At 40.7% G+C, this 25,763-nt stretch overlaps 1 protein-coding gene across 3 annotated transcripts in view; it reads right to left on the reverse strand.

Moving 5' to 3' along the window:
- The window catches only part of RLF (RLF zinc finger), a 40,760-nt gene extending 15,337 nt beyond the window's left edge, over window positions 1-25,423 (reverse strand). Inside the window, exons 1-5 of one of the 3 annotated variants that reach the window (XM_086863595.1) lie at window positions 22,385-22,568; window positions 20,829-20,892; window positions 19,863-20,017; window positions 14,035-14,116; window positions 4,880-5,012 (exon numbers count right to left, since the gene is read on the reverse strand). In XM_086863595.1, the coding sequence (XP_086719721.1) occupies window positions 4,880-5,012; window positions 14,035-14,116; window positions 19,863-20,017; window positions 20,829-20,843 (385 nt within the window). In that variant the 5' untranslated portion in view covers window positions 20,844-20,892; window positions 22,385-22,568. Of the gene's footprint in view, window positions 1-4,879; window positions 5,013-14,034; window positions 14,117-19,862; window positions 20,018-20,828; window positions 20,972-22,384; window positions 22,569-25,148 lie in introns of those variants that run through there. The other 2 variants (XM_086863594.1, XM_023940913.2) reach the window with 2 other exon arrangements.
- Window positions 25,424-25,763: the final 340 nt, after the last annotated feature.

Raw genomic sequence — 25,763 nt, forward strand, 5'->3', positions numbered from 1 at the left:
ACAGACTTTCTTGTTCCTTCTCTTCCTAGATCTCCTGCTGTTATGGGTTCTGTCACAGTGTTCTATTAAACATCTCAAGACCAGAACAGCTTCTATAAAAATCAATGCAGACACCCGGCAATCCTTTCCTCTTTCAGACCCTTTAGCCAAAAGGGCAGCACAGTTTCAAGCTCTACACATATCTTAAGAGCCCTCTTAAGCCAGGAGAAAAAGTAACAATAAAAGATTCCTCTCTCACACAAAACACTTGCAGTGAAAAGATAACTTAAGCTACACCACAATATTGTGAATACAACCTTTCTAAAGCATGCATGGCACTAGAGCATGAGAAGACTGTCTTCGCTATGATAAACATTCCAGAGAAACAGCATCTGGGGTGAGCATTCCTGCTGAAAATCCCTGTGGAACAAGACAGGACAATGTGCTGAAGGGCAGTAACATACGTCAAGTACACACAACTGACACTGAGGTCTGTATATTATATATACATATATAATATACTGTATATTATATATATACAGTGGCAGTGTGTTGGATGGTTATCCCAGCTGTCTACAAACCAGCTCTCCTCAAGACAGACATACCAAGTTGTTGGCATTCATCAGCACTCAGCAACCAGCTCACTCCAATCTCCTTGGTTCAGGGTGTTTGTTAAGACAAAAGTTGGGGGAAGTCTTGGAATCAGAGTATTAAAGCTAGCTGCCTGAGGCACAACTACGTGGGAAGTCACAACTGTTGAACAGCATCAGTTATGGTCCCATCAAGATGCTGGTATTGTTTAGTCACCTAAAAGGCACAAGTTGAAATGATTTTCTTTTAAAGCCCTTTCCTCAAGCAAATGTTAATGCCCCAAACAATAATCCTCACCAGCTGACAGTAAAAATTAGGAACAACCAGCCTAGCACATGGCAGTGCAATTTATTAACAGCCACAGAAGCAGCAGACAGAACCCAAGCTGCTATGAAACTTTTGCTGGAAGAAATTTGGTAAGCTATATTTATATTTGATGTCAGTTCCTTTTCCAGGCCAGTGCATTAAAACCAGAATTAAAATGAGTAACTCTAAACAAGAAAGGCAGGAACCTGACATACCTTCAGGATTGTTCACTCAAGTAGGCATCTGATGATCATTAACATGAACTACCTGCAGTTAGGCACACTGAGCTACTCTCACATCTGGCTCACAGCAGCAAAAACCAGGAATGCTTTTCAGGTACTCATCACAAAACCCCAAAAAGCATGAAATACAAACTATTCAAATAAACTAAGCTTTAGATAACTGAAAGAAAACACTTTGTGAATTTGCTGTTGTTCTGAAGGATAAAATGGCAGTTTGACTAAGGCAACTGAAAATCCATTGCACTGCAGCTCCTACTCCCAAGCCTAAAAGCAGAGCTGCCATCCCCTCTGGGACCTGCAGGAAGTACATTTTGATTCCTCCTACTTCTATCAAATGGAGCTTGCTAGCACAGAACTTCATACAAATCAAAGAAGTGATACAAGTGAAAGAAGGAAGACAAATATCATAACTCATTGGTGATCTCTTACAGAAAATAGTATTTACTTGATATGTCTCTGAATGTGGCAAATGATTATGTTAATTTAGTAGACATCTAGAGATAGTTGCTTAATACCAATTCCAACTGCGTCCTACACAAGGCCAAGAGACTAATTCCATCTGCTCAGAGTTTCTGCAAGCAAAATAAAATCACAGCAGCATTTGACTGCCTGGCATAGAGGAAAGACAGGACTGAGCAAAGAAAAGGAAGTAAAACAAAATCAGAATTTTACTAATCATAACATATGTTATCATACAGCTTCATGAAACAGTTTGTATGTCAGCAGTAACTTCTGTAGTCACTGAATCACATTTTTCTGATGATATCAGTAAGATAAACCAGTTACATTAGCAGCACAATCTAGGAGTCAAAATATTTTCCATGTCATAATGGCATAGAGAGCAGGATTTCTTTAAGCTTTCATTTTGCCTTGTACCAGAGTATAGGGTAGCAAGTTCAGAATATAAATCTTGCCTTTTGAGAAAAAAGGCAAACTTTACATATGGCCTCAATCTACTTAGAATCATACAATATCTTGAGGTAAAAGTGACCCATAAGGATTATCAGTCCAACCCCCTGTTCCTCACAGGACTACTTCTCTTCTCCTGCATCACTTCAAAGTTTTATGACTCACAATATCCATGTTTTTGATTTATTTGAAATGTTATTGGATAGCTGGTAGTAGCTACACAAGACTGAATTTTGTGCCCTTTGTTATCTTTCAAAGCTTTATGCTTTTTCCTACAACTCCTGGAAATCTTCAATACCTCCTCACTGTACTTTAGTTTTCCAAAAGGCTAACAAAACCAAAAAACACCAAATAAAATCCCTTCCATCCCCTGTAATGTAATGACACTAAGTTATTTAATTACTGAATAATTACAGTATTTATAGCTATTAAATATTGCCATCCCATCCCCCTATTTTCCAATTTCCACTAATAGTGCTATTAATATCTATCACTTTCACAGTACTTGCTGCAAGCCAAAAGAATAGAGCAGAACAGGACAGCACTCTCACATAGTGCTCTCACTGTCTTTCTCCAAGTCTGATATCACACTGAGCTCTGCTACTGTTCACTGTTCCCTGCACTGTTAGCTGAAAACACTCAACCAATATCTAAATCATGCTGCTTCAGTGCTAAGAGGACACACTCAGCTCAGAAAGATCATCTAGCTATGTCTAAGCAGCTATGCTGCATGTCCACAGGCCACTTTTCTCAGTTTATCTGCTCTTTGATACCCTGAAAGCAAGCAAAAACACCAAACCAAGGTTTCCAAGATTGCCACAAATGCACACATGGGAGAAGCAATATTTTAGGCAGAGACTCAATTTTGCAGAAGTACCCTTTACTTAAAATATCTACCACCTAAGAAATGTGCTTTTGCTGGATTTGTGTAATACAGGAGTCACATTCAGACTCTTTAGGCATGCCTGTGGACTATTCCAGACAACCTAAAAATGCACCTGTGCAGAAGAACTCCAATGAATGTCACAGAACTTACTATGTTGGAACAGACCTTTGAAATCATCAGGTCCAACCTATGACCACACACCTCTAAACTAAACCATGGCACTGAGTGCCACATCCAGCCTGTTTGTAAACACCTCCAGGGATGGTGACTCCACCACCTCCCTGGGCAGACCATCCCAGTGCCCAATGGCTCTTTCAGAGAAGAATTTTTTCCCAATGTCCAGCCTACACTTCCCCTGATGCAGCTTAAGACTGTGGCCTCATTCTGTCACCCTGTGAGAAGAGACTAACCCCCACCTGGCCATAACCTCCTTTCACAAAGCTGTAGAGAGTGAAAAAGTTCTCCCATAGCCTCTTTTTCTCCAGGCTAAACAACCCCAGCTCCATCAACCACTCCTCCTTCACCAGCCTTGTTGCCCTTCTCTGGACGTGTTGGAACTTCACAAGGTCCCTGCTGAACCGAGGGGCCCAGAGCTGGCACTGCTCCTGCTGGCCACACCATTCCTGATCCAGGCCAGGTGCCACTGGCCTTCTTGGCCACCTGGACCCACTGCTGGCTCATGTTCAGTCAGCACCCCGGGCCCCTTTCTGCCTGCCCACTGTCCAGCCACTCTGTCCCCAGCCTGTGGTGCTGCAGGGGGTTGTTGTGGCCATAGTGTAGGAGTTTCTCAGAGAGTGTTTTTAAATGTAATCATCTTCTTTTATAAACTGCTGTTATTGCTATTGTTGCTGTCACTGTTCATTTTCTTATCTCATTGCTGTTTTCAAGCAAATTGTTCTTAACTCAGCCCTTGTCTCCCTCTCACCAGAGGGGGTGGGGGAAAAGGGAGCACCTGTGTGGGGCTTAATGTTTCCAGCTGATTTTAAATCACAACAGTTCAAATATTCCTGCCATGGTATTAATACCTGACATGAAAGCTAATGAAGACAGAAGTCCAACTTGGCTGCTCTTTTTTTAGCACAGGGAACAACACATTGTCTCAATAACAGTAACACATTTATATTTATTTATTAAAAATACTGACATACTGCAACTCAAAGAGAGGCTACCCAAAGCCAGAACAAAGGATTCTGCTATGGAAGGAAACTTAAAATACCTTTTTGTTCTCCTTTAATTTTTAAGACTTTATTTTAAACTCTTCTTTCCTTCTGTATTATTTTTAACTTTAGACTACCAGAGGTAAACTGCAGTCTAGTGCACTGTAAATGGAACAGATAATATACCTACATGTACTTAATGGTACCACTAATGGAAAAAATAATCAGAGTAAAGGAAGAATTTAAAAAAACATTAGAAAGACCATATTATATAAAGTGACACTAGCACCTCCTTTTCCTCATCCCTCAGCAGTTTCTGATTTGACATCTTATTTCCATAGTCTGTGTTAAACACAAAGTGCCTCCCAACACAGAGCCAATAACACTCCACACTGCCCTTCCTTTCATGCCTCTGAAAAGTACGGATGCAGAAAATATCTCCCCGTGAAGAGTTCAGGAAAACATTTAAAAGCACAGAGTTATGAGAAAAAAAACCACCTCAGGAAAAAAAATTTCTGTATTTTTAATGGAAAAAGAAATACCTCTTTTTCAAAATGGAGTTTCAAAATAGTCAAGCTGATGGATAGTACAGTCCAAGCAAAGATGCATTGGTTGTACAATTGGACACATTATTCAAAATGCCAGTGAGACAGTTTCATAATAAATATTATTTAGCAACATATGAATACTACTGCACAATACAATTTAAAATGCAACTCTCTTCTGTCTTCAAATCACTGCTTACCCACCAAAACTGCCCCAAGTAATTTCTGAACAGCCACACATCATCTCTAAAAACACACTCTTACCTTCCTCAGTTTCTACTGGTTGCTGGGATAGAATTTTAAGAAGAACTGGATTTTTCCATACCCCTTCCCTTGTGATATCCACCAATATTTGGAGGTTGTTATTCCCAAATTCCAGTAAAGCATCATGTGAATCCTATAAAATGTAAAAAAAAGTCATTAAAAGTCTTAGCTAAAAATTAAGCCAATGTAATTTTACATTATCTATCCTAATATTTCACTACATTTTAGTACTTTTACACTATTCCTCTCAGTCATTACTGCTTTGACAAGTTTGTTTTGGGATTTTAGTAGTCCTATGTCCTTTCACTTCTCTAATCCTACTGCAAAACTCCAGTTTCAGACTGCTGAGTCGGCTGACATGGCTTAAATCAAAAAGCCTATTCTGCAGTTGTAGCTCTTCTACAATTTTTATGGTTCTCCATGTACATGTGTATAAATATAAAAAAAAATAACAGGAATTGTATAAAAGACAAAGGATGATTCAATATCAAAGCATATAATGCTACTGAAAAACTCAGAAGACTAAATATTTTCAAAACCAGTAACAAAATGGTAAGAGTCTAAAATTGTACATTTAGTGTTAACACTGAAGATGAGCCAGTCAATTCACCTGGAGAAACATGAAAGCCATGAATCTCAGAGGGGAAGAAAGAACACTGGGAGGTGTTCTGCAACACAAGGTGTTAAGGATCTGCAGATCTCAGAAGCAGCATAGGGATGTCCAAAAAAAAAAAAGTAGAGCATATTCTCTATCTTTCCATGCAAGCTGCTAAGGTAACACCAAATGTATCCCTGATGCTAGAAATGGACATTACTGTACTCCATAGCTTGGCTAATCTTTCTACACTAGTCATGAAATTAAAGTAACATCATGTCTTGGCTCACCTTTGAAATAAACAGGATTTCCAGCTATAAGCAGCCTTTAATGCAATAGGCCAGAAGGGAAAGGAGAAAGGAAACAAAGCAAGCTATCAGTTACCACTATAAACTTCTATCTAAGCATTCAGAATCCTCAGCTGCTAATCAGCCTCCATGTCTCACAAGGTTTGGTGCTTGACAGGAACTTGGATGTGTGATATTGCAGAGAAGCTGTCAAGGCTTGTTCTCAGACTACCATTGCTTGCTGCACACCTGGACACAAATCACACCACACTGAGGAAATGCAAAGCTCTAGGGGCCAAGCTGACAGACATGTGAATCTCTGGCTTTCCTCACTTGGTTGAGAAAAGGAAGACCAAGGAAAGCTTGAGAACAATTCAACAGGACATTGAGTAACAGAAGACACTGGAGAGGATCTGTAACTTTGCTTTTTGTTTTCCTGTCAAGGTCTGCACTCAGGCCTTCCTGGTCCCTGTCAACAGTGGCAGAGCTGGAGGTGGGGAAGAGGCATGAATCAGCAGGACAGAAGAGATCTGAATCACATTAGCATCCTTGGTATCAAACAGAAGCCAAGAGTGTTGATGGTGATTATGGATGTCACTGCAAGTCCTGTACTAGGCTCTGTAAGGTCATAGTCACTGGTGAAAGGTTTCTAGTGACTTGAAGAAATCACCAAAAGTAAGAAACCCTGGGGAAGTACAGGTCAGTCAGCATAGCCTGACTGAAAGAATACGGGACAATTTCTCCTGGAAACTACATCCAGTAATCTGACTACCTTCTGTGGTAACAAGCTGTAGATGATATTAGTCATACTTGGCAAGGCTTCCCACAATCCCCCATACTATCTTGAAAACCAAATTGTTAAAATAAAGTGGACAAAAATGCAGATAAAAAAACCAGTTCAATAGCCAGACTTAAAAGGCTTGTGACAAACTGTACAGAACCCAGATGGCAGCTGTCTCTCAGTAGCACTTCTCAGGGTCAACAGTCAGCTGGTATTTTTAACACATTTATTGTCTGAATAATGGGACAAAGCACATGCATTATCTGCCAGCCCACAGGTTATACAGAACCAGGAGAGCAGCTGACACTGTTGGGCAGGCAGCCACCAGGACATTCAACACAGAACATCACTGACAGGGACTCAGTGAAGCTCAACACAGGCAAATGAAAGGGCTGCACATGGTACCACCCCAAGTATCAGAACAGGTTGGTGACCAGCTGGCTGGGTTCCAGTTTGGCACCACAGAACTCTAGGGTCTGTAAGCATAGGTCAGCAGTAAGCTCTTACTGTAAACAAGGCTGGCTGTGCTGAACAGTCTCAGAGCATAACCAAGAGATTCCTGGAATGCTTATTCCCATTTGGCATTTTTGAAATAAATTCTACTGCAATACAACACTTAGTTTGCAACTGTCCTGTACAATTAATTTGCCATAGTGATGCACACCCAGCAAAAACCACCAGCTGCAGAAAAGAGGGTGAAAAGGAAAATCTTTGAGCTGTCTTTATCTTCCCTGTGTTGCCAGAAAGTAGTTGGAGCTGTCTAGCAAGGGAGTCACATGAAAGGAAATTCTGTAAGTGTGTATGCAGGAAGTGTTTCCACATGTAAACAATCTCATTTTGAAAGGACTAATGAAAATTTGTGCATTTTCCATTTCTTAAAGACAATATTTGTGGGACAGGACGCTAAGCAACCTGATTTAAGAAAGCCCTCTGACTCAGAGTGAAGAGGTGGATCAGGTAACTGAGCTTTCTTCCATAACTCTGCTACAACAGAAACCTTCAGAGAGCTGCAGATTCAATACACTGAAATTTCAAACTATGTCAGAAAGCACACTTTGTGGAAGTCAGTGCTTCTGCCCTATTTTTCCAACTACAAGAAAAATAGTAAACCAACACTAGAAGTGAGCAAAAAACCACACATTAGTTCTTTCCAAATGCAGAACTGTAGTGCAGACTTCCACCTTCTAAGGACCATAAAATTAGAAGGCTCATAGGTGAATGCAACTATTAAGCAGTTTTGATGACTTTAAAAATCTCATCTTCCTTAGCAGTACCAAAGACTTTCTGTAGATATTGCCCCAAAATTAGTTTTATTTTTAGATAACTGTTGTAACCGTGTTCCAACTATTAGCTCACAGCAACCTGCTAACTAAAATCATTAAAGACCATGCTACTTCTAAAAATGATTATAAAGGCAGTAAAGCTGGTGGGTGAGTTATTGGTAAGACCACCTCAAAAACCAGGAGCTGATATTGGTAGAGGAGTTGGTGCTAATTAGTAGATGCAAAGATAGCCAAATAGGATGCTTGCAATGACTGGTTTCTGGTCTGGAGTCGCAATGCTACTCACAAGGTCAGAAGTAATTTTGGTGTGTCACAGCTGGACCCTAATGATGCAAGAGACTTTACATGCTCTTGACCAGAACTCAAACTGCTCCTAGCTAACAGCACTGAGTGATTGACAAAGGTTTCAGGCTGTGTTTAAGCATTTGAGAACATCACTTAAGCAATCTTATGCTCACACAGCCGTTCCTCCTCTCAAGCCTTTGCTTTCAGTCCAAGCTGGAACAGTGAGCAAAACCCACCACAAAGACCTTCAGGGACGAAGAAGGATTTTTTTTGGTTGTTTTGCTTTTTAAAACTAAAATGATCAATTCTCCATTTTACACTGAGCTAAATGGCATGCCAATAGAACCAGCCAGGTGAATGACACACAATGCTTAACACAATGGTACTGCCAAAAGATGCTCAAGTTGTAGCCTCAAGACAGCTTTAAAAACATCACTGGAGAACAACAAACTCATCTAAAATTGTATCCATGAAATACCTAACCACAGCCCACTTTCTGTAACTGGCAGTTATTTCCTATGGGAAGTCTATGTATATTATTTTATCCTCAGTCTTGAAGATGATTAAGTAAATGCCTACAGGTATGCAGGTAGAAGAGCTACTGGATCTTACCTAAAAAAATCAATAGAAGCCCATTTTAACAATCTCTACTTTAGGCCTTTCCCAACTACATGTCACACAGAATTAAGTCTTTTCAAGACAACAGGTTGCCAGAGCATCCATGATGCAGTCTCTTCCCTCACATTAATGTTACAGCATTAACCTCTCAGTCTCAAGTGTAGAGCAGGTCAAAGACTAACTGCAAAAAACATCAGCATTTAAGAGACTATCAGTTTAAACTTCACTTGGAAGACTGAACTCCATGAGCTTTACTGAGCTCTGTGAAGGCATTCAGCACAGCTGTTATGCCCTAGAAAGGGGTGGAACTACTGATCCAAGCACTGAGGAGCTAGAAGCCATGGCCTCTAAAGAAACAGAAACAGCCAGATCAGCTCACTTATCTGCCATGACCACTGGAATAATATGGCTGACAAAAAAACCCTTAAAAATCACACAACCTGGACACAGGTGAGGTACTGAAAATACCACTGGCCCTCAGATTATGACATCCAATGATCCAGACATCCAACATAAACAATGTCTTCCCAATAGCAACTGATCCCTAATCTGAGGGCTTCAGGATGCAGTACAGAGCCAGCAGAGCCTAGTCCAATTATAGGGATCAGTCACATTTCAGCACCTGTGTATTAAGGGCTGAAAGGACCTAAGAAGATGAGGAAGAAGGGGCTTTTGATACAAGCAAGCCAATTTGCTGAGTCAGCACTGTGTTTGAGATTCAGTGTATCACTACCAAAATACCAAATATAAAATTCACCAACATATGTAGCACAAGTAATTAACCACTGTCAGTTTACTCCCTTTCCACTGCAGGGCTTAGCTGAACCATATTGGACCTGCTGAAGAATATAAAGCTAATATTAATGGAATAGATGCAAAAATGTATTACGAATACATCAAAAGTCTTTGAAGAAACTTAATGCAACATCTATGTATACAGACCTCATTAAGGTAGGACAACACTGTAAACAGGTTCTAAAGAGCAGGACATAAAACATTTCATTCTAAATGAAGTCAGGAAAGAATAATACAGTAAGAGCCTATGGACAAAGTTCAAAAGAAAAGACAAGCCTTGAAACAGTTTACTGAAGACATCAGGATTTTCCAGTCCTGGCAATTTAGAGCGATCAGCATCTACTACAGCTTCACAAAAGTTTTTGGCTTATGCTCATCCTCAACTCACAGTTTTTCTAAATAAAGCATTGATGCTATTTGTAAGGCTTGAAGGCAACCCTGTTACACAACCAACATTTAATACCCAGAACAACATCTCTGCTCTCACTAAAGATGTCTTTGAATGTCTCCTTCATCTGACTAGATTATATCAATCCACACTGCACTTCTCCACTGGGTCCCTCCCCCAGACTAAGAGTTTACTTGTATCAAGAGCCCTGTTGTAATTCTACCCCAATCCTTTCACTCATATTTTACAGCATTTCCCCACTTGTGCCTGCATCTTTTTGCTTGCTGCCACTGAATAAATCCATGCTGAGACTCCTGTCATACAATCTCACATCTTGTTTTCACTTTGCCCAAGCTGCCTCTGATCTTTCCCAGGGATGAGGAAAACTGGACTCAGATAGTGACTACTGGTATTTAGGATACCACAACAAACAGGTTCAGACACCAAAGAAAGATTTTGACAGCATTTTGTATATAAGCTGGACATCACTGACAGTCTACTTTCAAGTCCAGGACAGTCCCCACACCTTGATGCTTTGAAATACAAGCTGTCACCTTTAACATTCCTGGGATGGAAATTTATTTGAAGTTTCACTGACTCCCATTACCCACACAGACTGTTACAGAGCAACAATAACTGCAGGCAGATCTGAAAAATACCTCCTATATTAGGAGTTATAGTCCTCTGGAGCTACACATGTCCATTTTGTTAGGAAAGCAGTAAGCACATTCACATTCATCAGAGCTGGGCATGTGTTAACATAATATTCTGCAGTTCTTTCCTACTGGATTTGCCTGTAGAGCTGCACATCACACAGTCACACACAGGCTTTAAAACCTACAAGACAGCCTACAAGTGATTCTTGTTTGAAGATCTCTATTGCCCTTCATATGCCTTACATACTCCTGCAGTGACAAGTGGGTTCCTACTGTACTCCAAAGTAGGCTACAAGCATTCTCATACTTCTGCCAGAGAGCTACTTCAAAATCTTATTAGAAACACCTGTTGTAGAAGTCCACAAACCTCTCTTCAGCAAGCTTCCAGAAAACCACCATGTTTAATCAGTTCACAATCTGGACAATGGGGAGCATTAGATGAGTGCTAAACTTGGAAACTGTAGTTTCAAAAAGTCACTACAAAAGCCAAACAAATACTAGTACTCCTGGCAGAAGCATATCTTGAATTTTCCCTTAGTTCTAAAAGTTGACATGAGAGATCTGAGCTTGTGCCAGCCTTCGTAGAATCCCAAAAGATAAAGGTTCACATGTATGTCTCAAACACCAACAACGAGATGCTGAGGACCCAACCAAGGACTCTCAGTAATAACACACAATTGTTGCCAATAACCAAGGACTGTTGGTAATAACACACTGTGAGAAAGAACAAAATGTGGCTGGAGAAGAGGCCATGTGGATGTAGGGCAGCACTTTCCTGTGAAAAACATCCTCGTTCTTGCTCCTGGAGATGAGCACAACACACGCCAGCACAAGTTCAAGAATGAGGTTGGGAAGTGGGAATGGATGGTAACAGGGGGGATCAAGACCACCCAAGACCCCCAAAGCCCCCTGACCCATTTTGAGAGGGGTCTGAAAAACTGGACTGTGTAGCTAATGTGCATACTAAGTGAAAAACCTGTCCATAAAATGGTACCCCTAATAAGCCTAGGTGGTAGCTCCAGGATCCCATCAGCTGGACCAACACTGGAACCAGGACTGGTGATCTCTTTCTCTCCTCTTTCTTCTTACCATACCCCTCTATCCAACCCCCACCTGCTCTCTGTGCCTACACAGCAGGTTAAGCACTAACATACCAATTTCCATGCCAAGCATGTAATTTACTAATAAAACAGCTTTTGTGTATCCTCTGACTTCTGTGGATTCTTAAGGCCACAAGCATTTACAAATCTTGGATGCTCCATCCCTCTTTAGAGTGGGACATCACATCCTTCTACCACTGGAATTTAAAAGCTCCCTTCCAACATATTCAGCATAAAGAGACTGAAAACCTGCTCTCTATGGACAGAGGTGTCAAAGTTCCATCAATCATTTCAAAATCCTAGAAATGCACATATTTGTTACATCATAGAAATTACTAAACTTGGTAACAAGAATTCTCCTCGCAGATCTCTCCAGTTAAAAGCTAGCAACCTTTAGAGCTGCACTGTAACTCTGCCATAATGAAAAAAGATGCTATATGCCCTCCAATATTCCAAATATGAGAGAACACCTTGTTTAAGGTCTAGGCCATCTCAGTTACAAACATATTTGCCTTTTAGTGTAAGGTAAGATCACAAGGCTTAGGGAAGACCTTATCATCTTCCAGTATTTAATGGGTAGCTATAAAAATCAATGGACACTCCCTTTTTACAAGAACTCACATGGAAAAGACATGGGGTAATGGGTACAAGTTACTCCTGGGGAAATTGGATTGGACAACCAAGGAAAATTTTTCATAATGAGAAGATTCAGCCACTGCAGTAATCTTCCCAGGGAAGTGGTGTATTCTCCAATGTTGGACAATTTAAAGATTTAGCTGGGCAGGGTGATGGCCTGTCTTGTCTAGACCCTGCCTTTGTCCAAGAAAGTCTCGACCAGATGATCCTTGAGGTCCTTTCAACCTGGTACTCTGTGATTCTGATTCACTCCTCTTTACCCTAAATGACTGTACTAGTAAATTAAAGAGCTACTTTGGAAACACTAAGTTTCAATGTCTTGCATCAACCCTAACATAAAAGATGACACTGTGGCTGACCACCCTTATCTGTGGCATCCCCACAAATGCAGGGTTTGGGAGCACAGACCCAGCCTTTGGCTAACAGCCAAATAGCATAGCTGGGCATTGTCAAAATGAACTGCTACACCTTCAAACCTGGCTCTGGAGGGCTGCAATGTCCATTGTGCTGTTACAGTCACTAAGGGAATTGCAGGACCCACGCACTCAAAATGAAAGACACATCCTGTTCACCACTGAGGCCATAGGATTTAAACTGTACCTACTGCATTTCTATTACCAAGTACATGCCACACCCAACTGTTTCTAGGGTTCCCATGATAATAAATATTCCATGGTATTTCAGGAAAAGGAGGTTTCTCTACTCAAGCACAGACCATCTCTGCCCCTTCCACTACTAGAAGGACTACAAAGCTCTGCTAGACTGCTTCTCTCAGTTTAAAGTGACAGGCTTATTCATGTTCACAAAACAAAGTTTTCACACCTCCTGTTTCCTTGACTGCAGGGAAAACAAAAGTAGAAGCTCAGTACCAGCATATTCAGAGCTAATGCAGCAATAGCCAAGCCTCAGAGACTGAGAAAATCCCCAGCCAAAGGGGAATAAGGTCTTGTGATAAAGATAGCTGCAAGGTCTAAGCTCACTTCCTGCCAAGGTCTTCACTTCAGTAACTTATAACTGAGATTAGCTTCCAACTTCACCAGTCACAGTTAAAGCCAGAACAGGCAATAGCAGAAACAGAGCACTCCCTGGCCCTGGAAGGGCCCATCAATACAAATACAGCAATACCACTCCTGTCTTTCAGCTCCATTAGGAACACCATCTCCTGCAGACAGCTAGGTACCACCTCCAGACTAAAACCCAGAAAACTTCTCTTCTTCCTACACAGTCTAAATTAGCCATCTTGATTTGATTGTAGGAATGTTGAAGTATGAGCTTATTTCAGCACCACCTGTAAAGAAACACTTCTAAGAAACACCTGGACTAAAGACCTGTCCTACCATTTCCATCCCTCTCAAATCAGGTACAGACACTAACCTGCCACTCATACCTCCACAAAAGCTCTTTTATCATCAAAGCAATGCTTCAGAGCTGTAAAATCACTTAATTTAACTCAGTCTGTCTCTCATACAAATCATTCAATCAACTTACTAAGGTTCTCTTGCTTAAATTGCCATCAACCGTGTGGTTATAAATATGCTGTTGGGCATTCAGACTCCCAATATGGGAGTTGCTGCAGTTAGACTTTTGCTGCTTAGAAATTCTTGCTGCCTAGGTAACAGCAATGCAGGACAAGTGGAACTCAGGGGAAGGGTAGAAGAGAAGGAACACAACTGCAGCCTTTTTTTTTAAAAAAAATATGTAAATCACAAAAAAGAAATCCAGAACACTTACCTGAATGGATTGATGGAATCCTAACCACACCTCATGTGGCAATTCACTTTCAGGAATTGAAAGCAGTAGCTCAAAACAACTCCTGGAAAAGCAAAAGGCAAGTAAACAAGCTACCTGAACACATTCTCTTGTTATATCAAATAACATTTCTGGAACATGCTACTTAGTATTCAGATAAGCAATGACAGTAACAATAAAACATGTTAGATTGTGCAAATCAATTAAAGGCCTGAAACAGCTTGTAAATCAGGCATGATTCATCATATGGAAACAGAGCTCCTTTACACTACACACAATCTCTAATTTAAGATTGCAGCTACTCTTATCATACAAGATAGTCCATTCAATGTAGCTCAGGAACATTACAATACAGAATTTCATTCTTTCTTCTCAAAGGAAAGCTAATAACCATTCTAAATAAAGTTCACTGCAGTCCAGTATGTCTCTGCCTAGAAGGAGAATGAAAACCAGCTTCACCTAACTCAACAATTCAGCACTGACAGCCACAAAAAAACCCCTAAGAAACAGCTTGACAGAAGCCACATGCATCAGCACAAGAATGGATCCAGACAAGACCTGTGAAGAGGAGCATCAGCACCTGGAAACACCTTATGAGCCTTTGATACCAACTGGGAGAGCTTTCCAATACCTACAGCACAAACTGCAACCTGCCATGGCAGGACTGCTGCCTATCTTGCTCTCAAACAGGAGCTATCCAACCTTGTACAGAGCATATGGATTGCCTAAAACCCTACTAAGCAATTAGACCTAATCAAACTAAAAGTGTCAACCATGACACTCTGCCTAGAGATTCACAGACTTATAGCAGAAGCATTTTCATAAATCATGAGAGTGTAAGGACAGAAAACTAATCTAGGACACCACCTATAAAAAAAACACTTAATCACTGCTATAAACTACATCTACACTGTTAGATAGCTTCAGCTCTTGCTACTTTTTCTTCAAAACATCCTCTCTCAAATATTAAATAGAAGAATGACAGGGCAACACATTCAGTCTTATGATAGACAGAACTGAGCTTGGGGAAATGGAAGAGATGACCATAAAGCAAACATGAGTTTCAGATTTGCTTAGTACTCAAAAAGAATGTCCAGCTTCCTCCTGACTTCTGATAAATGCATTGAACAGTTACCTACCAAATGCTATGCCTACTCCATTTTTAGCCAGATTCAGCAGTCATACACACCAACAAGACCAAATGGATGAATATTGAATAAGTATCTGACCATCCTTTCCACATTTCATATGTTTGAGTTCACTTCCAATCCTGGTTCCTTGAAATAGATTATTCACACCATTAGGCATGAGACTTTGCTGATGATGAAAAAGCTGGCAACAGGACCACCAGATATTCCGACTGTCATAGGTCTCAATGTAATAAAATAATTAGGACTTTGTTTTGTCTTGTACTCCAGCCTGACAGTAAAAGTTAATTCACCAGCCCAAATGTTTAGACCCAGGTAGTTGCTAATAATATTTTACAAAACACCTTAACTCTATTTTAAAACAAAACACCCTAAAACTTAAAAAAAAAAAAAAAAAAAAAAGCAACAACACAACAAAAAACACCAAGCAAAAAAACCAAGAAACCAGACAACTAAGAAAATCCCTAGGTATGAGGTCTGTTTTCATCCATATCACACAGACTCTACACCCAGTAACACATTTGCAAACTTCGTGGTCAATGTGCTTTTGTAAAGTCTTTTGATGCACGCCTCACTTTCAGACTTAGTCAATCCTGTGTCCACTTTCAACTGCTAGAATTACTTTTTCTAGAACATTTATTTTTCATATACATGATATTAGTTATGTAATATAATAGACTTGAACAAAATTACAATGTGAGCTTTTAAACATCATTTTTCTAAACTCAAGCATTCAGTTGCTACTTGGTCAGTGAAAAAAATCAGCAATTACATTTTCAAAGCATTATGTATACAGAGTGAGACAGTCTAGGAAGAGAAGAGGATTTAATTTATGGCTCCAGAGTTACTGTCTGTTGTAGTAACACAGGACTGATCTGAACCAAAAGGCAAGTCTTCCTCAGGATCCCAACACAGAGCACTCTGGTCTGAAAGTCACTCCATAAGAAATCTGGAGCTCCAGATATGTAAGCCACCACATAAAACAACTTAGAGCACAATATCCAGGATATTCCAATCACAATTTCTTTGGCAGAAAAATAATTAGAATCCTAAGTCAATTAGCTAAGATTTTTTTGTACTAATTGATTCAAACACACAGGTGCATAAGAACTTCCCTGCTGCCAAGGTGGACAACACACTGTTTAGCTTAATTCTTTCTTTTGGTCTTTATTATATAATACTTTAAACCACACCTCCCTCCCTGAAATCCAATTTCCCCCTTTATTGCAATGCAACTAAATGGAGTTTGCATGTCATGGCTGGCCAAACCAAAATACCACGGCTATGCCATGAAGTCAAGCCTTTCTAACCCTACTCTACCAGTACCACCACAATGCCTACCTATACAAAACTCAATTTCAAACTTCAATTACAATTTTTGCAAATAAACTGTAATGGGTGCTTGAATGTTTACATTATTAGAAAAAATATTATTCATCTGAAACACTCAATTTCAATATATCTTTTAAGAAAATGTATCCTAAATATAAATTTCCTTATTTTGGAACAAATAACTATGTAAAATTCAACACATTATTTGCATACAATTTTTCTGCAATTACTTTATATGTCATCCAGAGAAATTTTAAAAAATTTTTCAGAACCGTGTTCATCTTTAGATTGCATTAGAACACTTTTCCAGCCCAAGCCTTCTTGGAGACACAAGATGACTCATTATATATTGGATTATCAGCAGGAATCGTTCACTTGTTGCCAGGAATTATCCTGTGCTTATTAAGAGTTGAATTAGCTCTCAATGATAGACAGCAGAGTGGTAAATGCAATCTAGAGAATCAAACTGCAGCAGTGTGTTAGGCTGAGAACTGCTTTATTAGACAAACAGCTCAGTGCTGCTGTGCCTGCTCAGAGTGCTGTGGGATGCCAGCACAAATCTGTCTGAAACCAACATCTGTCAGATCCCATAGGGAGATAGAGCTCCAAGCTTCAGGCAGACTGGTCTTATTGGTTCAATACAGTTTTGCTTCTTAAACATGACAGCATTCAAATCTCCTTTCACTTTTTAGGGTTGAAAAAAACCATACAAACACCTTCTCAAAGTAGTAGAAGTGGTAAATTCCCTTTCAGTTCAGTGCCATCACTGGCAAACACAATGTGAATTTTGACCAAATATTTATTCCTTTTTTAATCTATTAATCTTAGAATCATAAAAACCATTTTCAGATGGAAATAAAATTTTTATACTGATAACATGATACCTTTCCCTTCACAGCAGCCTCAGAAATAAATCACTCACAGAAGCTTGAGTGAATAACCAGCTTCAAGGGTCTCCTGAGAGTCACAAGGACAGCCAGCTAACTTACTGTCAGTGAAAGACATCCCTGATATGGCTAATTCTTTATTAATTATCCTACAGAGGCAATACCTTTGAAACAGTAATACTGAGGGGTGAGGTGAATGCACTGTGTTTGGGGATGTGAGAATAACCTGTCCAAGTTCCACTTGAGCAAAGCAGGTAAGTCACTTCATGGCCATGGCCAGAAAGAACACTCCTGTTTTCCACATCTCCAGTCATTTATCACATCTGCAATCTACAAGAGCAACCAGTCCAAGCTTTCCTTGTTTCCCAGTGTTGGACAGTGGACCAACAAGATCTCACAGTGCATGAGCATCATGCTTCTTGTGGGAGGCACAGTCCCTGCTCATGTCAGCTGCACTGTGAATGCACAAAGGACCTCAGCAGGGAACACCACAGTACACCGAACTTGGCTGTTACTGGCTCAACCTGCTGAGAAGGAAGTCAGGAGGAGGAAGTTCTTTTCCTCTTCTCCAGGGTCAATGTTGGAAGGGAAAGAGGATTTCAATAGGAAGTAGAGCACTTCTGCTTTGAAACAGCAAGTTTGCTTATTTCATTTCCAATCAAGGTTCAAGTCTGAAAACACAGTGCATGACAGCTGTGGGTAACCCCAAAATCACAATTGCATGGGAACAGTATGTTTTGTGTCCCTAAATAAGTAGCAGTCTTCCTCCCTCATGGAACCTCAATTTTTATCTTTAATTCTCTGCTCTAACTTCTTGCTCACTCCCTTGGAAACTGATGAAAAAGAAAAAACGTGGGAGAGTTAAGTTGGGTATGCCATTTACCTCATCTTATCTTCCACCTCACTCCTTGAATCTCATTCTTTAGATTCCTTTCAAATGTAATCATTATAAGAAAGAGGAGATTCCAGCAAGTCAGCCTTTCTACTGTCCTCAAACACAAGGTTTTCTCACTATACAAGCTACAACAAACTCTGCACACTGAAAGCTGGAAAAAAACCCTTAGCAAAAGCAGAATATTCTGATATTTCTCAACAAGAGAAAAGCAATTTCAATGCAGAACTGGGATTTACACCCCAACATATCTAACAGTGGCAAAATATGTAGAAAATACTCCAAGTAGAGATGCCCTGCAAACAGACACTAAAAGACAAACTTCTAAAATTACATAAGTAGGAAACAACAAAATACACAAGCTAATTAATGACAGAATGATGAAGACAATAATACTCTAGCCTTAAAGGAACAGCCTGCAAAAGCAATGAAGATATTGTGCCAAAAATCTGTATCATGTACCAGGTAAATGATTAAGTTTTCATAGTAAGAACCTAAGACACACTTCTCCTGATTTCACATGTTTTCAAAAAACCCAAAACCACTCCTAGTTCACATATTTCTCACAATTAAAAAGAAAATATTTCAAGGCATCATTTGCAGGTAATCTGGTTCTGAGCTGTTAATTTATATGGTAAGTCAGTCCATTACAAAATAAAGCATTTGATCAAGGAGTTCTGCTAAAGTCCATCTTAAAGAAAATACCTGAGTTCAGACCACAAAATGAGTAAGAGACTTATAAGAAAAAAAACCCCAAACAACAAAACAAACAAAAACTATCACAGAATTGCTTTTATTCTATGAAGATCTTCATATTCAAGGTTCTAGATCTTCACCCTCCTCAGGTGAAACCTCACTAGCAAGGACTGACCAGCACATCACCTTATCATTCTCAGGTTATAATGATTATATCCCAGTGCACACGAAAGCCCTCAGGCAACACTCTTCAATTTCAAAAAGCTGCTTTGCAGTTAGGACAGATTTTAAGGAACTACAGGTTATCCCAATTCATCTGTAAAACTGTTCCCTATTCTGTTCCAGGATTTGCTGTGCTTTAAGTCATGTCTAGGCTGCTTTGCAATCTTACAGCACAACCCAGACTGCCAGGAACACAAATCAGCTTGTCCTTTTCAACAAGGGACACATTCAGAATGCCCCTGCACTAAAGGGGACAGGACACACAAAGCTGCACCTGCAGAGCCAAGAGTCCAGGTTTATTCACCTAGGCATGAAGGTCTAATATTGAAGCTTCTTCTGCAGAAAATAACATGCATACTTGCAGAATGTTATAAGAAAGAACCTTCCTAATACCTACATGATTATCCAGATACAGAAGAACAAAGCCTTAGAACACATCCATGTTAATTAATTAAATGCTCAAATACATTTTTGTGGCATGATTAAAAACATACTAAAGACATTCACTAGATAAACTGCAATGATAGTTGTCAAATTAAGCAATAAACTATTTCAACAGCTTGCCCTTTAATTTATAAAGTGCAGTTCTCTTTAAAACAACAACAAAAAATAATATACCAACTTAAAACTTACAGCACTAGCCTGCCAAGTACCAAAAGAACATCTTCACATTCTGTAGTCAAGTAAGGTCTTGCATTAGCAAAGCTTTGGATGGAGATTCGATACACTTCCAAAAAAGGTAAAATATGTTCCGATGCACTCCGACTGCCAGCATACTGGAGCAGTGTCTGAAACAAAATGAGTTATCATTAGAAGTTCTTATAACACACTTTTGCTTAAAAACAAATATCAATACACAATATCAAACACATACAGTGGAATAATTCTAGAAGTGAGAAATTTTTACTCTGAAGGAGAATTTAAAGTGGAAGCTTTTCAGAAATAGAACAGAATAGAATCTCAGAACACAAATTCTCCATTTTATTGAAATATATTTTTATTTACTTTATTATTTTGATAAAGTTATCAGAATTTTTACTAGGGAGAAAGCTATATGCAACTGGCTATTAAGCAGGAAATTCAGGGAGAAGCCCTACACTTAACTCCTTTTGGAATCTTTATTACTAGAGAGAATGCAGAAAAAATAGGAAGAAACTCGAAATTAAGAACATTACTACAGGTGTAGTGTTTTAAAGATACATGCATTACCCACACAGCAAACATGAAGCCACAAGAAAGGGATACAAAACCCAGAACAGACCGTTACATAGGCATTTTTCAAATACAAAATTACCCTAGATTTTACTCCTTGACCACAGCAATCCCACATTACCTGGGCACACTACTAAAGCAGCAATATAAAATTTAGCCAGTTTTAATAGAAATCATATCAACACAAGGATAACACTAGTGTATCTCAAACTTTTTGAAGCATACCTACACTACCATGCTGTGCTCTGCTAGGCTATGAAGTACAATTTGAGAGCAAGGAGGGCACTGAGCTGAGGACACCTTAGCTCTGACTGCTTGTTCCACAAATAACAGCCCTTCTCTGAACACCCTCCTGCACCTCCAGAGCAGTGATGCTTGTATACTCACCAGATCCCTCTCCATGTAGTACTCTCCCTAGACTAAACAAGGTAACAATCTTGATTAAAGCCAGCTGCAAAGAAAACAAAACCAATGAAAGAGGCTGTGCTTTTTGGAATCCTTAGGGCCAAGAATGCATGGGGAAAAAAAAATTCAGAGTGCTTCACCCTACCGTTCAAAACAAGTCAAATTGTCCTACAAGGATGGTAAGGTCATCTCAGTTCTCAAATCACTTAAAGTTGGGACTCTGACATAACAAATTTATTTTAACACCTTAGAAAAAGCCCACATGATCCTATCAGATGGTGAATGGAAGGAGGATGCTATGGAACAAACCCTACTAGAAGCTTGCTAAAACCAAATGCAGTCATAATTATGACCAAAAACTTCTAAAACAAAACCTACCCTCCAGCACAGCAAGAAATAAGTGGCCAGTATCCAATGTTACATCAGTGATATTACTATACTAATCCTAGCCTAAAAACAATGCAGACTAGCAGAATCACATGTTATACTTAGGAAAAATAAATCTATAAAAAATACTAAGAATCAGTAATCCGCTGTTTTGTGGGTTGTTCTCCAACAATCCATTAACAGAACTTCTGGGTGAATGGAAGTTACAAACTTTCCCAAAAATCCACATAATATTAATAGCTATAAAGACAAGCAGGGGGCAAGGAACTGGAAGTTTGCAGAAATCATCCACAGCACAAAGATAATTAGCTGCAGTAGCGAATGGCAAGTAATACTAGGCTTCAAACTTGTTTAACAGATTAATGAAGCATTTGATAATGTAACACAAATCATATCTTGCTTTGGAGCATTAAATCACATTCGAAGACTGTCAAGCTGCAGTCCCCAGAGAGAGTCAACTGATGACCATCATAAATCAGCTGGTTAGTAAAGCCAGCAGTAACACAACCATTATAGTGACTACAGAAACAGATCAAACCCACCAGTCCCCACACTTTTCTAAATATATATCTGCTAAAAACAATCTAAAAAGCCAAATTTAGTACTCAATTATTTTGACAGACACTTTCATCATAAACTACCTGGTCTGTGTAAACCATAAAATACAGTAGAATACATTTTAAGATTTAATACACTTTCTAGTAAACACTGCACCCTTGCTCAAGTGCAATCTGAGCGCTGGGATCAAAGTCTTCAAGCTAACATTAGGAATTCACAGACTAACCATTTATGAGAAACTTCTTATCAAATACATAAACAATGGTTTCAGTGTAAAAACCAGATTCAAGGTGATAGATTTATTAATAGCTTAAACTTCAAGGATCCATAGTTTGGAACACTATGGTGTTATTAGTATTAGCACACTGACAAATAAGCCAAATGTAGTAACTGTATTAAAGAAGTTCTTCAAAGCCTCTGTGCTATTTCTCAAGTAAGAGCTGTTTAGTTGCCCACTACAGATTTCCCCTGGCAGTCTATATAAAAAAGCTATTATGGAAAAATTATTAACTTGACAGAATTAGATAATCTACAAGTTTAAGGGATTCTCAAGTAACAACTTAGAAGCAATTACTACCTTATAGTGTAATTACCTGTGTGAGGAGAGCATTCACGCACTTAGTCTTGTTAGCACACGCCCACTCTTACACTTCATCCCATCCTCTGATTCCAGTAACACATCTGATGGGCTTCTGACTGGGTGAGAAGTGCAGAAGCCACATCCACCTAATGTGTAACATGCAGACCAGCCCTCCACACTGCACAGATTTTCATGTTCTGGAATGACAGAACACCTGCTTAGCTGCACTTCCTCAGAAGCATAATTTTTTTGTTCAGACCAAATTTAAAGATGAAGATATCAAAGCTTCCTGACCTGTTGTTACAGCTTTGAGACTCTTAAAGAAAAATAGTTCCTTGTCCTCTTAACCATATCTGATTGCACCCAACACATCATCTTCAAAAATCTCAGAAAGCCAACAGCTACTGGGCACTGGCAGATGGGATGCTTTGACATCCTACAACCTCCACTGATAATTGCTCTTCCTACTTATGATAGCACAGCCTCAAACAGTCCCCTTAGTCCTTCTATCTGGCTGTTTGAGTACATACTGCTCTCCAAAAAAACATGTTTTTCCCAAGGTGAATGTGCAAAGCATTCATGTCTATAGAATATAAAGTCAACCCATTATTTAGGCTTCAACAGTTTCTTTGTTTTGTTATCCTGGACAAAAGTACTAGATCCCTGCTTGGAAATAGGGATCTTCAAGGAAATTGTGACATTCAGCATCAGTCCACATAAGAGCTACTGGAAATCTGCACACAGCAGCACAAGTTTACAAGCAGTAAAATGGCATTCAAACAGCTCAAAGCATAGAAAATTCACTAATCTGGTTCATTGTCTGCTTGACAGCCATGGTAATTTCCACAGCAAAACACAGCACCTTCCAGGCCCCTGCCTCAGCTGTACTCACAGGATGGCAAATGTAAAACATTTCAGCTCTCCTTATGTCAGCTACTTCCCAAAATCAAACTTAAGCCCAGATAAATGTAGCTTCTTTCTAGGCACATTCTACTGTAGCTTAATAACTTTATGACAAGGTACCAGTAGTACTTTCTAAGTAATTAATACAAAATTGAGCTCCCTAAATTTCACATATGGGTAGACCTTAAGTGAGTGAAGTTATTACCAACATCCCCTGTCAGGAGAAACCCAAACATAAAATCACACCAAATCCACAGTGGTCTGCACAACATCAACTCTGTTAAAGCTGCTGCAGGACAGAGCAGCAGTTCCATGTTGCCCATTGAATCCCCTGGATTATGGGCACAACAACCCAAAAAGTCCCAGACTGATGACAACTCAAAACCAATCCTTTCCATTTTTATCTGTGCTATCACAGTATTTTAAAACCAGACTATATTAATAACACAAGGACCTAGAGGGCTACATTATTTGTGGAACATGGTTTAGGATGGGGTTGTGGGTTTTTTTGTTCATTTGTTTTGCTTTGTTGTTGTTTGCTTTTTATTTTTTTAGGTAGCAGAACCGTCTCTAACTCACTCCACTGATTGAGCATCTCTAAAGCTTCTGTACCAAACTAATCTGGGAAACTGGACATGTGGATTATTTTGACAACCACTGTTAAGGGTTACCTGAATAATTGTGTCAATACCCTGACACATTGTCACTGGAAACAATTTTTGCAATACCTAAATATGGACACAGTCACACTTTGTAGCAGGCTCCATGTCAATGCAAGGTCACAGGTCTTTACCATACACTGAATTTGGGACAAACACAGCAGGATGCAGCTGCACCCTGCAGTTTGAGAGGAAAGAATTTTGAAAGCTAGTAAATATACTTATTCTCTTGTTTCAGTAAGTGACGACCTAAACACCCTCCCAGAATAGTATGGCAAAGCACACAACCTGTGGATGCAAAATGGAAGACTGTGAAGGGTAACATCACTTACACATAATTTATAACACACCAGCAAGCTTTTCCTTATGATTTTGCCATTCACCAGTCAAATACTGTAGCTTTATAAGCTGCTGTTGTGAACTAGTTTAGAAGACAGATTTTTTATTTCTTACTTTAAAACCCACAACCTCTTCAGACTCAACAGGGACAACTGTTCAACCCAGCATCATAATAACCATTTTCAGCCTTAGAGCTCACTGTAGACAATGCTGTAAGGGCAGCAAAAACTAATTAACCATTGGAAGAGTTTACTTAAGAACGAGTTATCTCCATCACTGTGACTTTAATCAAGATCAGTTCTTCTTCTGCAACTTAGGACCTCGATTCAGAAATTGTTGATCTTCCTCTGGGTTGCACTAAGCAAGTTTTCAAGACGGGATATCCAAACCACAGCTCATTCAGAGACTTAAGGGCACTGTAGGCCCTTACAGGCCGGCAAGCACTCCTTGCGCTGCCCGGCAGATCTCAGACAAGGCAGAATACACAGATTTGATCCCGAGACAAGTGAAACACAGACAACCGGAGGTCTCGGAACGGAGCCAAGACTGCACCGAGAAAATGCGGTGCGGCCTGCCTGTCCCAGAGACCCACCCGAGGGCCGCAGGATGCCCTGGTGCGAAGCGTTGCCAAAGCCCAAAGGCGAGCAGTCCCCTCGGCCCCGGCTCCGGGCTGGCGGCGCAGAGCCCACGGGGCGCCCTCGGCAGGGCGTGCACAGCCCCGCTCGGCGGTCGGGCACGGTGCCCCGAGCCCTGCGCACCGCCAGCTTCGGAAGAGCGAGGGCCCAGGGCGGCAGCCCCGTGCCTGCCCCAGCCTCATCCTCGCTGCCCGCACCCGGCCTGCAGCCCGCGCCGCGGCCCGCCCCGCCCGCATCCTACCTGGCAGAAGCCTCGGCAGTAGGCTCGGGACGAGGCCTCCGACACCTCCTGCTCGCGCAGCTCGGCCTGCAGCTGCCAGAGGCGAGCGCGGAGCGCCGCCACCACCCGCGGCACCTCCGGCCGCGCCGCCGCCTCGGCCTCCGCGTCCGCCATCTGCACCCGGCCCTACTGCGCGTAGGCACCGGTCACGTGACCCGACGCTGACCTCATCGGCCAGGGACGGCGTCACGTGACGCGCACACGTGACGCGCCGCTGTGCCCGCGCGGGGCGGGGCGGGGATCTGGCGCACGCGGCCCCTCGGCGCAGAGGGGGCGGGGCCGGCGGGCGCTGCAAGGCCCGCCCCCGGGCCGTGAGGGCTCCGGCGGGCTCCGGCCCCCGGGAAAAGGGCATCGGCACGGCTCGGGAGGTTCAGCCCCCTCTGCAATAAAGGTGACCGACTGCACGGCTAAGGGACTTGAAAGATGGTATTGGACGCCAGCCACAGTCAGCTTTTTAACTTAGATTGCCGTTATTTCAATCTCCCGTTTAACAACACGTTGTTGACAGCCGAACGTTTGCGTCTCTAGGATAGCCCTGGAGAGGCTGTTGCCCAGATATGGGAACAGAGAGGACGG

Source organism: Cyanistes caeruleus, chromosome 26 (genome assembly GCF_971803275.1).
Source record: "Cyanistes caeruleus chromosome 26, bCyaCae1.hap1.1, whole genome shotgun sequence".
In the NCBI taxonomy this organism is placed as follows: Eukaryota; Metazoa; Chordata; class Aves; order Passeriformes; family Paridae; genus Cyanistes; species Cyanistes caeruleus.